Source organism: Perna viridis, chromosome 2, assembly GCF_037379345.1.
Source record: "Perna viridis isolate PV_CMFRI_1.1 ecotype Kerala chromosome 2, ASM3737934v1, whole genome shotgun sequence".
In the NCBI taxonomy this organism is placed as follows: domain Eukaryota; kingdom Metazoa; phylum Mollusca; class Bivalvia; order Mytilida; family Mytilidae; genus Perna; species Perna viridis.
In genome coordinates, this window is record NC_142446.1 from 2,446,229 (window position 1) to 2,463,939 (window position 17,711).

The 17,711-nt window shown below is 32.1% G+C and overlaps 1 protein-coding gene across 2 annotated transcripts in view; it reads right to left on the reverse strand.

The window, feature by feature from the left end:
- Window positions 1–17,711, reverse strand: part of LOC148623288 (dynein regulatory complex subunit 7-like) — a 52,065-nt gene that overhangs the window by 25,672 nt on the left and 8,682 nt on the right. Inside the window, exons 5-13 of one of the 2 annotated variants that reach the window (XM_088565037.1) lie at window positions 17,142–17,300; window positions 15,718–15,936; window positions 15,377–15,490; window positions 13,240–13,299; window positions 8,937–9,030; window positions 7,460–7,588; window positions 4,768–4,896; window positions 2,478–2,710; window positions 875–1,090 (exon numbers count right to left, since the gene is read on the reverse strand). In XM_088565037.1, coding sequence (XP_088421163.1) covers window positions 875–1,090; window positions 2,478–2,710; window positions 4,768–4,896; window positions 7,460–7,588; window positions 8,937–9,030; window positions 13,240–13,299; window positions 15,377–15,490; window positions 15,718–15,936; window positions 17,142–17,300 — 1,353 coding nt within the window. The remainder of the gene's footprint in view (window positions 1–874; window positions 1,091–2,477; window positions 2,711–4,767; window positions 4,897–7,459; window positions 7,589–8,936; window positions 9,031–13,239; window positions 13,300–15,376; window positions 15,491–15,717; window positions 15,937–17,141; window positions 17,301–17,711) is intronic. The other variant, XM_088565039.1, reaches the window with a different exon arrangement.

Sequence of the window (17,711 nt, forward strand, 5' to 3'; positions counted from 1 at the left end):
TAAATATATCACAGGGCTGTGAAGCTTGTATGTAGCCATGTGCACATGGCCATAATTGTGTTTACCTTTGACCAGATGATAAGAGTTTTGATTGGCTCAATAATATATTTACATTTGATTGACACCTCCCATGAAGATATTGTCAGTCACGGTCGCCTGGTCTGATTACCTTTAATTGCCTTCAGTCTTAAAATGGTCATGGTCAATTAACTCTGACCAGGTGTCAACACAATTGTTTAATTAGAGAGAATATCCACTGCTGATAAACTTCCTGTCAATTTTAATATACAAAACCTATGCGCCAAGAAAATCGCCAACTGGTTATTTTTGTCGCAAATCGCATTTTGCGACATTGGCAAAGCCCAGTGCAACCCCTGATAGATTGCCATGGATAGCTCAAGTCTGCATTATGTAGATTGCAATGGATAGTTTAAGTCTGTGGTATATAGATTGCCATAGATAGCTAAATTCATCAGTATGTAGACAGTCATTGATAGCTTAAGTTTGCACTATGGGATTGGGGAGCTTTATGTCTGTAATCAGACACTGCAGAACCGGTATTTATTTACAACAACATACTTAATTTACCTAGGTAATTCTTCAAACTTGAACAATTAGAATATAGCTCAGAGAGCTACACACTGTGCTCTACTATACCAGAAAGGAATTTATTGAAGAATAATAGTGGAATTCCATGCATTTCTACTGGAATAAAGGGTAAGCGTTTATCAGATTTTCACTGAATTCTAGTGAGATCTTATATGCCACTGTTATTGTGAAGGACTTAAATCATCCTGAAAGCTAAACTGCAATTTATATTTCAGCAATAAATATAATCAACCTAAAGCCTGTTTATAATTGTAGACTTAAATACCTGGAAGGACTGATGCATATCTGGACTGAATGTAAGAGTGGCACCTTTTTCTGCCCAGTTAGGTGGTTTGATGTACTCCCGGGTAGAGGAAGCAATTCTTGGATCTTCTGTATGATATGTAATTTGTATTTTATCCTCTGACACAATATAAACCAATTCAGCTACATCCTCTCCAGCAGGTTTAGATGCATTTCTGTTATATTTTTGTATCATTTTCTACAAACAAAAAAAATGATTCATGAGGAGTATGACCTAGTGTGACAAAACTACTAGTTCACTTGAGCAAATATACACAACCAAGAGTTCACTTGAGCACATCTATAAAGAAAACCACCAGTTCAGTAGTTCACTTAAGCACATATACAAAACCATTAGTTCACTTGAGCACATATATAAAGAAAACCACATGTTAACTTGAGCACATTAACAAAACCATTACTTCACTTGAGAACATATACAAAACCACTAGTTCACTTGAGCAGATTTTCAAAGCCACTGGTTCACTTGAGCACATATATTCTTACAAGGTACAATATCCCTTATTTAATTATGACAGTTCAGTAAAAGCAATAAAGTAATACATATTTTTTTCGGTTGTAGACTGTGTGACTCTGTAAATGACAAAAGAATTACTTCACAGATGGTCATTGCAATATTGCAACAATCTTATACATGGTGACCATTAATACAAGGAGAGCCCTGAATTGTGAAGTACTGAATAATGCCCTGAATTGTGATGTACTGAATAATAAATGAATACTGAATTTTGACTAACAATAAGTGAATTAAAGGGTAATAACTTGTTGGACTGTTGTCCACAAGGTCTTCAATTGTTGAACAATGCTGCAAATTGTCTTAGTCCCATAAAACAAAATATGCAGAATCAAAATGGCAGTTTAGTATGCAGTTCTGCACTTCATAACAATACCCACACCAAGTATAAACAAAAATCTGTCAAATAGTTTCAGAGGAGTTGCAACCACAAAACCTTACAGATGGACAGATGCCTATCATTACCATGTCCCTTTGTTGCTTCACATAGGGGACACATATGCTTAAACATTAATTCTAATATGACGTCTCCATATCGTCAAATAGTATATGTCGCTACAACCCCCACCTTTAACACCTGCACACTGTCTCTTTTCTTTTGCTGTAGCTTCAAGACAAAACACTCATTTAAAAACGTTTACACGTTGATTTAACGGCTGAGAGGTTATCTAATTGAAATCAATTATATAAATACACACACTTAACACATACGATGACATAAATATCCAATTTTAATCCAACTTCCATACGAGGGAGATTAAACCAAACAGACGTTATTTTGGCTATGCCTAAGGAAATTTTTGTTACAAAAATTACTGTATTTGTCATATTAGAAAAGAAATCATTTGTGGAGGGAGTAGATTTGTACTCATTTTAACATGGGTTTGGCATTTATATTCTCATTTAATACCTCGCTGTCGCTTGGTGTTAAATAATCGAATATAAATGCTGTACCCATGTTAAAATGAGTACAAATCTACCTCCTCCACAAATTATTTCTTACCGCTGTTGGTAAAAAACTTAAATATACAAAAAGTTTAGTGAAACTTACTATAATAGGCCTTTCATTTTTGGATGAAGGACCATCTTGAGGACCAAATTTCTTGGGTCGTTTACCAAAGTCTACATGCTTGTAGTACAAGAAATCATCTCTCTCGGAATATTCTTCTGTCATTTCTATTGGAGTTTCAACTCTTTTGATCAAACCATCTACTCGAGCCTCATTGTAAAATATCATGGTCCTTTCATTTTCTGGCCCTGGGGCACTTGATTTGTATTGGTGTTCTGACGAAAAGAAAAGAAAAACTTCAGCTCATATTACACAGCAGCTCATTCCTAAAAACAATCACCTTCTTAAATCTGTGCAGGAGTTTATGGTGGATTTCACAAAATGTTGCAAGAGTCAAATAATTTGTAAATTCATTTTTATAATTCCTACATTAAACAAATAGCTCATTACCTAGTTTAATCACCAATTAGTCATGTGACAACATAAAAAACTAGAGGCTCTAAAGAGTCTGAATTGCTCATCTGGATAATTTGAAATCATGTAGACATATCATTTGATCAAGGGGAACAAAATGTTAATCATATAAAGAGGTACCTACTAACATTATTCCTGCCAAGATTTCCAAAACATAAGGAAGGATATATGCCAAAATGCATTTCACTAAATGTTTCCATGGCAACTTTGAAAGGTTGCAGTCATTTGTAGAGCACCTGCGCCATACAAAGAGTGAATAATTTTTAAAGGGCAATACAGTGAACAATGGTATTAAGTCTAATATTTTGGTACCAGTGGTTTCTGAAGACTTGATCTGCAAATTGGCAAATTAAAAGCTTTGATAGTCACTGGTGGCCATATTGATAAATCAAAAGGAACAAAAAATAAATCACTTGTAGAAGTCTTCCCTATTTCTGCTAGGTACCATTGGTGCACTATTACTATAGATATAGCCAGAATGTGTTGTCCAATTTGGTTTTCTACTGCCACTGGCTAAAACCCTTCAGCCATACAAAAAGTGGATGGTTTGTAAAGGTCAATAAGATTAACAACCCTATCAAGTTCAAACATTGGCATCTGTGGTTTCAGGTTTTGATCTTTTAAAATTGATAAATCAGAAGTTATATAGCCTCTGACAGCTATCTTATTTGATCAAACAAAACCATATGTAGATAGTTAGTAGAAGTTTTTTACCTACACTTAGGTACCTACCGATGCACCTGGTCCATGCTCCCAGTATTTAGTGGAGTCTGAGTTGCTCATTTACTTTTGTTTCGTTGTATGTATTATTTTAGTTACTTTATGTTCTTTGTTGTGTGTGTGTCTGTAATCCATGTCTGGTCTTTGTCCCTGGATTACATTCTTTTGATTTCCACTAGAATCTTGGTTCCCTTGATTACTCATCCATATCATGTTGGTGCATTGAGTTACAATTTCATTGAAATGCACTGAAAATGAACATTTCAAGGGCAAATAACTCTGTCAAAAACCTCATTTTTCTTAAATTGTCATGAACGTGTCATAGTTTTCCTTTCCTCCTATAGTCTACCCGGGTCATGACATTTTATGAGTAACTCAGGGGTGTTTCTAGAAAAGCAGAGGATGTGAACCCTCTTTGTACATGTTTATGTTATTCCATGTTCTTTGTTGTGTAAGTCTGTTTTCTCTGTCTGGCCTTTATCATTGGATTATATTCTTTAGATTTCTGCTTAAATATTGGTTCCCTTGATTACTCTTCCATACATTTTCCTGCAAAGGTTGGTTTTAAGATCTGTCAGGAAGTTTTCATGTAGTTGAGCAAAATGTAAAAAATTTATGGACAATGGATGCTAAATGATAGCATTAGCTCAACCAAACAGTTGGTCAAGGTGAGTTAACAAGGCATAGATAAGAAAAAGGAAATGCATAAAAAGAAAAAAGAAATCAATACACAAAATGGACGTGTGGGAAATACGAATAAAAATCATAAAAGGCCAGTGTTGTAACAAAATAAAGACTAAACAGTAAATATTCTTTTACTACATTTTATTTCAGCTGTAAAAGGTAGAAGATGAAGAAAGTCTTCCAAAAACTGAACTTTACAATTTAACATTGGGGTAAATGTTGCCTGTCTGGCTGTTCAGTGTTTGGTGTCACATTGATGTCAATTATCAAGGTTTTAATATTTTCATATTTATATTTATATAATATATATATATAATACTTATATATTCGAACCCTTCCAAGCAGTTAAAAATTAAGTATTTTCAAGAGTCAATTAGTTAAGCATAAAAGTCTATAAGGAATTAAAATATCTATTTTACAATAAACTGAAAAAATAAAACATTTTAAGTAATACCTTTTACACATTTAGGTCTTCCTGGATCAAAAAATTCCATTACCCATCCTGATCTGTGATTATTGACTCTCTGTGTGAGTTTATCAACTCGATGGGCAAAATATTCCTTTACCATGACTAGATCTGTTACTAAAAAATAAAAAAAAATAATTTATTGGCACCTTTTTTTAAACTGCTGCCTGAAATTTTTTGAGTGACAATAGTACAGGACCTCAATGAGAGTAGGCTGATGGAGTGGCATTAGCGCAAGGCCTCAATGAGAGTAGGCTGGTGAAGTGGCATTAATGCAGGACTTGATGGGGAGAAGCCAGGATAAATGACAATAAAGGTAAGTTAAAAATATCAAAAAAAGAACCATGTTAATTTTAGACAAGGGGTCTCCTCCCTAGCTTATAACCAAATTGCTTATCATGCATCTGTAGACAACTTGAATATCAAAAGTAAACGACTCGTTAGTGGTCAACTATTTTTAATTGGATTGTTGTTAATTCAAAACCAAATTAATCAGCATATTTCGTTTGGAGTAAAAGATGTTATTGGTTCTGTTTATCAGCATAAATAACATAGAATTAATTATAAACTTGATATCTTAGAAATAACTGTAAAGGGACCTAAATGTTTGCAATTGATCCTTAACAGGGTACTGTGAAAGTAATTTAATTCATGGATACCAATTTTCGTGGATCAGGGAAGAAACACAAGTTTGTGGATTCTTGAATTTGTGGTTTTGAAGTTTTCAGTATACACATCAGCGGGAATCTGCTATTCCTTGGGAACCAAATTTCATGGTTAACCTACCCATGAAAACCACGAAAATTAGTACCCCACCAACAATAGTACTTTCACAAAATGTCAAAAGAATGATTTTCCTGTGGCGGAGTAAGAGATAGTTGCAGGTGCTTACATGCTTTACAAATCTATAGGCTCAAGCAACTTTTAGATCAATTCTGATCTTCACCCTTAATTGATAACAAGAGCCTCAATCACTCACCTGGCAATAACTCTAAAAAGGAGTTGTCAAACAATTTTGACTCTATTTGATTCATTGGACACATTTGTAAGCCTTATAATAAGAATCATTTCAGCAACTAAAAGCTATTGGCTAAACCTAACAGATTTGGAGATATATGCAAAAATCTGCTGACCCCATTGTTCTATTTTTAGAAATGGCAGCCATTTGTTTACAGTGATAAAAAATCTGTCATTTCGTTAAGATACCCTATAAAACAAAAATGTCAACTTTCATTGAATTCTGTAGAGCAGTTTCTGATGAGAAGATTTTTTAAAGTAATAACATCATAAACAGAAAAAAACATCCAAAAAGGGCAATAACTCCAACATGGGTCAACAAATTTTCACCAAAATTTGACCACAGATGGATCTATTCATGCTGAATAATTTTCGCTGGGTCAGATTATGGTTAAACCTAACCGTTTTGGAGATATATGCAAAAATCTGCTGTCTGACCCCAATGTTAATTTTTAGTAACAGCGGCCATGCTTTATAACAGATCAAAAATCAAAACATTCATTTTGTTAAGGATGCCCTTTAAAACAAAAAATATCAACTTTCATTGAATTCTGTAAAGTAGTTTCTGAGGAGAAGATTTTTTAAAATAATAACATTAAAAACAGCAAAAATGGTTGAAAAAGGGCAATAACTCCAACATGGTTTAATGGATCAAAACCAAAATTGGACCACAGATAGATTTCTTCATGCTGAATAATTTTATCCCAGTCAGAATTCAGCTAAACCTAACAGTTTTGGAGATAAATGCAAAAAACTAATGTCTGACCCCTATGTTCTATTTTTAGTAACTGCGGCCATGTTTTTTAACAGATCAAGAATCCTAACAGCAGTTCTATGCACAATACCCCAAAAAACATTCATACCAAGTTTCTGAGGAGAAGATTTTTGAAAGAAATAACATTCAAATAGCAAAAAACATCGAAAAAGGGCAATAACTCAAACATGGCTTAACATATCAAAATGAAAATTTAACCACAAATAGATCTCATTATGCTGAACACTTTTACTTTGTCAGAATTTGGCTTAATTTTACGGTTTTGGAGATATATGTGAAATACTACTGTCTGACCCCTATGTTCTATTTTTAGTAAAGGCGCCCATGTTTTTAGACGAATCAAAAATCCTGACATTCGTTCTATGCAGGATACCCCAAGGAACATTTATACCAAGTTTGGTTCTAATCAGTCAAGTAGTTTCAGAGGAGAAGAGTTTTGTATAATTGTTAACGACGACGGACACCAAGTGATGGCAATAGCTTACCTGGCCTTTGGCAATGTGAGCTAAAAACAATATTCTGGTTACAAACAACATATCAAAGAACACCAACAGATCAATTTGGTTAAAATAAGAACTGTGAGTTCTAATCCCTGCTTGCTACAAATAAAACACTTAAAAAGTCTTCACAAAGTCTGTCAGTCTGATGATCAAAACCAACAATATTGTCAAGTCCAACCGTGTTCTGGAGCTTAATTGATGAAAGAACCGTAACTCTTTTTTTAAATCTTGCACCTATTGAGACTGAAAAATAAATTGGTCCAATAAAGGCTGCTTCTGTCCACCATTACTTGACTGTTAAGTTGGATTATATCAATATACAAGCTTAATTATGTGTAAATTTTGTAGCAGGGATCAATACTTCAGAAAAATAAATCTGTCTACTTACATTCTCTGTTATCATACACAGATAGCTTGGATATAAGTCCATCTTTCATTAAATAATGAGCAAACTTTTCAAGTTTAGCTCGCTTGTATATCTTCACTTTCTTTCCATGTGGGCACCTCATCTGGAAATCTATAATTATCAAATAAATAGCTACATTAAATGTGAGTATTAACAATAATAATAACAATACTTCAAAGGGTAATACAGTTAATCTACAGCTAAGCTTGGCCCTCACAAAAGCCAAAAATAAAGCCATGTTTTATAACGCAAAAATGACTTTAAGTACATAACACAAAAGTGCACGCAATAAGAATGTAGCACATACAGCAGATATGTTATTCTTAAGGCTGGTTTTCTATTAGAAAGATTTTTTATTCCTGCTTAAAAAGACCTATGTCTGTTGCACATTTTAATTAATTTTGGGCATGTAATCCTAAGAGAAGGATCAAAGTAACAAATGCATGTCTGAATAGTTCTGTCCAAAAAGAAGGGCAAAAATAAACAAAAATGACTGAATTGTTCTGTCCAAAGAGAAGGGCCAAAGTAAACAAATGTCTGAATAGTTCTGTCCAAAGAGAAGGGCCAAAGTAAACAAATACATGTCTGAATAGTTCTGAATCAACATTATCTACAAAAGGATTTAGTTCTGTTGGAACTAATCCTTTTAAACATTTGAAACTCAAAAGGCACTTGTGAAAAATAATTCTGGTTTCTTTTTTTGAGCACATATTATTTACTTGTTTTGACCAGCTTAATGTCTGATCAATCTAGGCTCCTAATCATTTTTCACATTCGGAGTTCTTTAGTACTCCAATTTTATCAATAATTTAGGGTCACTACTTTTAATCACCATACAATTAGTTTCACTAAAATACATCAATATTTTATATCTACCACACAAATTTTTGTATTACATTCAAGCCTTCCTGAATTTTAGATTGTACATCTCAGACCAATGAATAGTTTTGTCACAGTTTTAAGGTATTGTAAACAAACTTATGTTCATGTTTCCATTGGATTTAATTTTAACAAGTAATCCGTAATGAACAGAATTATTTGTGGTTCTTTATTTTTTCCCTTTTTTTCTTAGTGTGAAGTTTGAGAAAATAAATATCACACAAAAACAAGTTGGTTTACAGTATAATGGAAGGTCATTCAGATAAACAATGAATAATAATGTCCTAAGAATGGATCCTTGAGGAACACCATTATTGATTTTGGAAAATATCTGAACAATCTGTTTGGTAAATTTGACTGGAAAAATATCAAAGCTTTTCCATTACAGCCATAAATTACTAACTTTTTTGTGAAAAAAATCATGGTCTACTTCATCAAAGGCTTTTACAAAGCTAAAGAAACTGCCATGTTTAATTTCCCTTTATTTCTGGTTTCATTTTGCCTGTAATGTTTACTATAGCTGATTGAACTGAGTGCTGGATGTAATGAGTTATAGATTGTATTTATTTACAAGTCCAACCTTTAAGTGTAAGCTTTATCACATCAACCCAGGATGGAGGCATATCAAGGTGCTCTAATTTATTGCCAGTATTTTCTTCATCTTCATCTTCTTCCTAAAATAAGAATCAGCAAATAAATGTATTATGAAGTAATTTCTGTTTTTGAGTGTATGATTACAGAATACTCCTGAATTATTATAGTCAGGACATAAGTTTTCTTTTTTATTCATAAACAAAGGAAAAATTTGTGGGTTTAAGACATTAAGATATAGAAAAAAAATCTTTGTGTATCAGGATATGCATAAAAAATTCCATGCACACATACTAAGAATAATTCTGAATCAATTACAGCATAAATCCTTATATTCACATCCAAAATTTAATAGCATGTCTATATATCATCTGTTAATTTTAATCAAGTTAATGATTACAACACAACAATTAATAAACAGTTATGCTACAGCACATCATACATCTATCCCCCTATATAAGTCCATACATGTATTTTGGAAACAAATTCAGAAATAAGTATGAAATAAATGAGCGTTTTCTTTAAAAAGAAAAACATTTTACTGAAATCCCTGAAAGCTATTAAGAGTTTAGTAAAAGGAGTGGATCAGGACAGAATATAACAAATAGCAGTAAATATGTTTATCTGTTTAAAGAAGCACATTAGGATAAACATGTTATGATCTTCCATATTAAATATACCATGACAGGCATAGACAAATCCAACTCATTATTTTTCTTAAATATTGATGACATTAATAGAATTTTATTATCAATGAGTGGTCTTATCACTTCTGTGTCAAATGGCAATATTTCCATGTATTAATATAAACACACTGAATCTCAGATCCATATGTGTTAACATTGATCAAAGTGGTAAATGAGACCTTAATGAGACCAGAGAGTAATCAACTCCTTTAATTTGAGATAAAAAAAAAAAAGAAACAGTGCCACAAGCTCACTGCATGTGACACCTCCCTTTTAAGCATCATCTTTTTCTGGTTTAATCCTGGTTTGCATACATTTAATTACAAGTTTAAATAAACATATAAACTGTCATTTATCCTTTGCTTTGTGATGTTGATTTTTTTACTTCTTAAATAGATTTATCACAGATAAGTTTTATTTATTTATTTTCTTATGTTTCATATGGCTATAACAGAAGAAATGAAGACAATGGTACTCATAAAAAAATATTATCAACCTTTAAAATGCTCATCAATGACAACCTCAAACATAAAAAATGCAAAAAATGGATTTTTTTACCCGTATGCATACATATATTTGTAGTATTTTTGCAGATGAGAAAAATTAATTTTATGCATTTTATTATACATATTTAAAACAAACTACAGATCATCAAGGTATGTGACCCTATTGTCTTTTTTGAATATTTAACTATTTAATTAGTAGAGTAATTAAATGTATGCAAACCAGGATGACAGCATTTTTCTCATATATTAAGTGTGAGTGTATAATCAGGCTGAATAAAGATTTAGACTTTTTTTCTTGATAAAGTATTTACCTTCAAGAAACTTCCATTGTGAATTCAAAATAAAAATGAAAATAAACTTATAATGACAAGTTAAACTAAGTGGTTGGAATATCAACAGTTGTTAATGATTATCTTCTCTTTCCCTTCACCATAAAAGTGTCCTTTTAGTCAATGAAATGTTAAATGATCTTTTTTATTGACTTAAATTTGGACTTACATCAGAGTTGACTTAATGCTTAATGGAAACATTTTTGTGAAAAAAAGTATCTCATAATTCTAATCATCTTCGTAATATACCACCAAATATTTTTTAACATGTTGTCTCCTTTAGCATAAGAGATACTAAGTACTTAATTTATTGTATAGTCTGATTGCCTTAACTAAATCTGTTGTATACTGGTTGCCTTAATCAAATCTGTTGAATACTGTCTGCCTTAACTAAATCAGCTGTATGCTGGTTGCTTTCTCTGTTAACAAGAACTCAATCAGTTGCATACTGGTTGCCTCAATAAATCTGCTATATACTAGTTGACTCCTTTAGTAAAAGGGAAGACTCAACTTATTGTATACTAATGGATATTAATGGATATGGTGAATATTTCAAAGAGACATCAACCCCACCTGAATGAAAAATGTCAGCTTAAGGCCACCTACAGGTCTTCAATGAATGAAGAGGAAACCCTCACACCACATGGCAGGCTGCAGTTGGCCCCAAAACAACCTTATACACGAGTGCTAGTTGACTCCTTTGATAATAAGAATATACTCTTGCCTTATTTCATAAACAGAATTAAATCTGTTGTAATCTTGTTGCTTCAGTAAATTTATTTGTATACTGATTGCATCTCTCAGTGAAAGGAATTGATTGTACCGGTAATATATACTGGTTGCCTCCTTTCCCAAAAGGAACACTAAATCTGGTATATACTGGTTGCATCCTTTTGAGAAGGAAATTAAATCTGGTATATACTGGTTGCATCCTTTTCAAAAAGGAATTACATCTACTATATACTGGTTGCCTCCATTGAGGAAGGGAATTTAATCTGCTATATATTGGTTGCCTCCTTTTCGAAAAGGAATTAAAATCTGCTATATACTAGTTGCCTCCTTTGGTGAGAGAAATTAAAACTGCTGTATACTGACTGCCTCCTTTATTGAAGGGAATTACATCTTCTATATATTGGTTGCCTCCTTTTCAAAAAGGAATTTAATCTGCTTTATATACTGGTTGCTTCCACCGGTGAGAGGAATTTTAAAATCTGCTGTAACTGTTTGCCACATATCCGTTGGTAAAAGTCTGAAAATCTTTTGTCTCATTTTGATAATCTACTGGACTGTTAATATGTGACTTTTTACTTTCCTGAAATCTGTTTGCTGTTGATTACAACAATTTTAGTACTAATACATGAGTTAAACAAGCATCTGTATTCACAGAAGAAACTTGGAAGTAACCTGGCTCATATTAATTTTAAAGGTAAATCTCTTCCAAAAACTTACTTCAGAGGTTACAAAAGACTGATTTACAGTATTTAATTTTATATTTATTTCAAATTTTTATAATTGTTATTTAATCTCCTATCTTATAAAAAAGTTATTTATTACAGTGAAGCTGGACTATGCTCTTTATTAAATAACTGGAATTAATAAACAGCTGCACAAAATCACTTGGGAAGAGATTCCCCTTTTTAATGTTTAAAGTCTATTAACTCTAGAATGAACAGAAATAATGTGAGCCAATGCCCACTAGTGATACCTTCAACTGATTGACTTTTACTATAAGGCCAAAATATAAACAGAACAGGAAGATGTTGTCATTCAAGCTGGAAATAAAATCCCAATTTATGAAACACCTATATAAATTTTATGTCAAGATTTCAAGTAGCTGTGACAAATAGTTGCAGAGAAAACTGTGAAGAAAAAGAGTGTAACGGGAGTATACCCCACTCCTTTGGACGAGAAAAAGGAAAGCTTCCTTCCATTTTGACAAACATTGAACCAAATACCTTCAAGTATTTTGGAGTTACCATATGAAGTATGGACAGATGGACTGTCTTAAACCTAATTCATCCCTCAAAAGATTGAACCCCAATAATCAATCAATCAAAAGATCAGCACATAAAATGGGAAGTATTGAAAGAAAGAAAATAGTAATATACCTCCTACAATATTGTAATGACATGGCCATCAATCACACTATATCATATTCAAAAGATATGAAAAGATTTTCGTTACTAGATTTTATGGATATGCATTGCCAGGACTTTTTTCCTTTACCCTAAAGGTAAGTTAAGCTATCTACAAAAAAGGCCTTCTTTGATGCATTTTATTGGTTCCAACCATCTTTAAAAGGCATGTAAATAAATTCAATGGCTTAAAAACACTAGAACCTTAAATCTGTTAACCAAAACAAGCTGAATAGATGACAGGAGTTCACAATGTAAACGGCCACGGCGAACACAACTTACAGGAGTTCACGATGTAAACGCATGATTTCTATGATTATCCTTAGTTTGTCCAACCTCAATGAAAAATACAGAAAACATGGGAACATATATGAGTTAACAAGACCATATATGAGTTAACAAGACCAAGTAAGTGGAACAGAATATGAGTTTGATATTCATAGTAATGATTTAATGGGTAATGAATATCTGGAAATCTGTAACAGAAAGATAAATATTCCAGAATCATGGTATAATAACTGCAGTAATTTATCACAATGAACAAGTCATATGAGCCAAGCTGCTTTTTAACAAGTTATCAGGATATATCGTGATGGATATATGAAGCAGAGGATCCAAATATAGCCAAACTATAACCTTGTGTAAGGTCAACTGAGTGCTTTGCCTAGTAATTGAACTCATTGCAGTTCTAGCCCTCTGAAATTACAAGTCACAAAAAAATTAATGCAACAATGTCTAAAGTGCCTTAGACCACTTGGCCAGCTAGGCTATGTAAAAATATAGCTTTCACTGGCTGGGTCATTCCTCCTCGTAGGATTAATCTAGGGTTATAACTTAGTACACGATGTATGGTAGAACAGGACAGTTCATCTAGGTGTAATTATGTAGAATAGACGATCAAATTAACGATACATGTCACAACAAATCAATACTATACAACATCTCAGAATGTGACGATTCTATTTGCTACACTGCTCCATCAGATCAAATTGATACAGGGAAGATTAAGTAAGCATAAAAGGGTCTGAAAAATTCCCAACGATGTTAGAAGTCATTACATTCTGAGACGTTATATATATGTGTGTGTGTCTGTGTTTGTTACTTCAGAAACTTTATTGTATATATGTGTATTGATATTTCTTATTTCACAATCTATCACGTATAGGTATATTGTTATTTCAGAAACTATAGTGTATATGTGTATTGTTTATTGTTATTTCAGTAATTATATCATGTATAAGTGTATTTCTTATTGTAAAAGCAGGAACTATTGCAAATATGTGTATTGTTATTTTTTTTTCAGAAAGTATATGGTATATATTTGAATTGTATATTGTTATTTCAGAATCTATCAAGTATAGGTACATTGTATATTGTTTATTGTTTTTTTCAGAATCTACCATGTATATGTGTATTGTTATTTCAGAATCTATCAAGTATATGTGTATTGTTTTTTATTTTTTGTTATTTCAGAAATTATATCATGTATAAGTGTACTGTTCTTGTATATCTGTATTGTTTATTGCTATTTCAGAAATTATATCATGTATAAGTGTACTGTTCTTGTATATCTGTATTGTTTATTGCTATTTCAGAAATTATATCATGTATATGTGTATTATAACTTAAGAATCTGTCAAGTATATGTGTATTGTTTGTTATTTCAGAATCTGTCAAGTATATGTGTATTGTTTGTTATTTCAGAATCTGTCAAGTATATGGATATTGTTTATTGTTACTTCAGAATCTGTCATGTATATGTGTATTGTATACTTTCAGAAACCAGTGTGTAAATGTGTATTTGTGAGTGACTGAGTTTGTATTTATGAGCATACAATAGAAGTCTTACAAAAAAAATAGCATCAGAGTTTGTCTGTTCCTTAACAAAATCTGTTGTATACAAAAAAATTATCCTATTAATAAAAAAAATTGTAAATGAAAAACTTAGGTCCAATATCTACTTCATAGCAGAGTGTTGAAACCTGAGAGTGGCAAACATCACTTTAGCAATTGACTTCTGGTACAACTCAGGTATATAACTGTTTGCCATCATGTTTTAGCAATCTACTTCTGGTACAATTCAGGTATATAACTTTTTGCAATTAATTAAACAATAAAGGCAAGAGAAGATGCCATTTACTTGATAAGGTTTATTCCACCCTATACTGATATTGAACATACAAATCACCTTATGTTCATCCACGCAGATAATTGTTCTTATGATTCTTAATTTCCTGAATATCCACAAAAACTACAAATATTGGTACCTCAAAAATAATGAAACAACAGCATTTCACTACTATAAAGAACAGCATAGTTTTAGTATAAAATCAAAGATCAAACAAAATCAAATATAGAAGACAACATACAAGATCCTCTGTCATGTGGTCAGAGGCTGTTTTATTCCTCAGTCAGGTGGTCAGAGGCTGTTTTATTCCTCTGTCAAGTGGTCAGAGGCTGTTTTATTCCTCTGTCAGGTGATCAGAGGCTGTTTTATTCCTGGTTATTTTATGTTCTAGTTTTTCCTTTTGTCAAAAATTAGTTGGCTTTGTACAGCTTTTTAAACATTTTATATAAACCAATAAATATGAAGTGTAAGGTATACTCCATGATGAAGGCTAGATGGTTTACTTCATTTAATTATAAAAAAAAAAAGTGAAATAATACAGTCCCTATGAAACTAAACACACCAGTTTCTTTTATGAACAGACAGACAGAAAGACAGATTAAATGCTGTTAGACAGCAATGGTTGATAACAGGCTTTTTCCTTACCTCTTCATCTTCAAATTCTTCAAACCCATCTTCTCCAGGAATTTTCAGAGGTTTATCTATTGACGGAAACATATACTCCCACTTTGTACAATCTCCAAGATCATATGATAACCCCTAAAAATAGAACAAATATAGAATTTATTTTAAATTCTATAAGCACATGATTGAGATAATAGCTTATATTGCTTTAATTAACTGGTCATGAATGCTTGACATCACTAACTATCTGATTGATACCTTCTTTCAATATATGTTTTTACACATTAACAGACTCACCTCAATGATTTAAGAATATGGTGACTGACCACTAAGTTTTCGTAGCAGTCACATCATTTACTTACCTTTACACCTTCAGAACAGTCTTGCATATTGACCCAGTAGTTGACGTGATTCCACACTGACTCTATACCAAGGTAATTAGGACTGTCAACAGGATGTGAGAGACCAGTGAAGGGCTCTACAAAGAAACTCTCTGGTATTTCTCTTTTCCCTGACAACACTAGTACCCAAGAATGAATCCTAAGTCCAAACAATGGATCTGGTGGTGGCTTTTCCAATTCCTAAAAAATATGTATAAATAGTAAAAACACAAGACATAATGTAAAAAAAAAACATTTATACTAGAGAAATCAAATTTAAAAACTATTTTGATAAAATACAGCCCAGTAATATGCCTAACTTAGGTAAGTTGATAACACAAATCTGCAAAAAGTAGTAGTTAGAATAAAAATGAAAACATTGGAATGAAAGGAGTTTTCTTTTTTATTCATAAAAACAAATCACATGGCAGATGAGTAAAATTAGTAAACATTTTTTTTAAACTGAATCTGTATTTTCAGTTACTGATACTACCATACAGAAAGGTTACTTTATTCAAATAAATAGACAGCAAATATTGTTTTAACAGAAATTAAACATACTAGTAATACAATGTACAAAAACACTCCAACCTGAACATCACAGGAATGTTAACTTCCAGATCATGTCAATTCATTGTTAGAAACTTAATTTTTGGTCAACATAGACCCAACATAATTTTTATGTTCATTTTACTGTACATTTTAAAGAAAATTGAGCCAATATCATCGTAGACCTGCTTGATTTTTACGTACACTCTGTCTATAGGTCTACTGCTGATTTCTTTCACTGCTGTCATCGTTGGACAAGTCATAAACAATTTAGAACAAGCACAAACCTACATGATGCCACAGCAGCATGTCATTATGAGATTAGACTAAATCATGAAATAGCTTGTCATAAACAGTCTAGAACAAGCACTACATCATGGCATACAAATGTAGCTTGTCATAAACAGTCTAGAACAAGCACAAACCTACATAATACCATAGCTTGTCATTATGAGATTAGAACAAGTACTACATCATGGTATAGCCTGTAATAAACAGTTTAGAACAAGTACTACATCATGGCATAGCCTGTCATAAACAGTTTAGAACAAGCACTACATCATGGCATACAAATGTAGCTTGTCATAAAAAGTTTAGAACGAGCACTACATCATGGCATAGCTTGTCATAGAACAAGCAAAACTGAATGGGGTTTGTTGATATTATTATTGCAAAAAGGGTATAATAATTCATTTAACATAATATCATAACCCAATTTTTTTTTCATTTATATTGACAGATTTAGCTGATTTTTGGGACTATCGATCTTGATATTCATGCAAGTTTGAGTTGTTCCTATTTTGCCAATTTATCAAACTATTGAACACATAACTGAAATGTAATCTACAAATATTTACAGCAATTCTATCTTCTTCTTCTTTTCTTCTTTTTTCTTCTTCAGCTTCTTTCTCTGCCCTTTCCTTAGCTGCTTGTTTTAGTTCAAATTTACTCCTCAAGTCACGAGGTGGCTTCACTGTGTATTTCTTTATTTCTTTTTTCTTTTCTTCTTCTTTTTTCTTTAAGTGTAAGATATTTACAATATCAAATCATATAACATGAACAAGTTTAAGTAATCATTCTGGTAGACAGTAAGTTGATGAGTGAATGAGATTAGATACAAAAAATAACTCATTATGCTCAAGCTGAATAATAATTTTAAATCAATCCTCAGAGGTGTCAAGTTTTAGTTGTTGAAAATAAAATAAATTAAAACGCTCCAAAAAGCACAGCTTGATACTACCATAGCCCTTAGATCTGTGATGATTTGGGACAAGTTTATGGGACACATTATTAAATTTTGATACATAGTGATTAAATGTTTAAATAACACAGCATAGGTTTCTGACAGAGTGAAAGTGCAAAATATTGTCAACAAATAAAACTGGATATTCACCTAATAAGCACCAAAACAGTAGAGAAATGCAAAA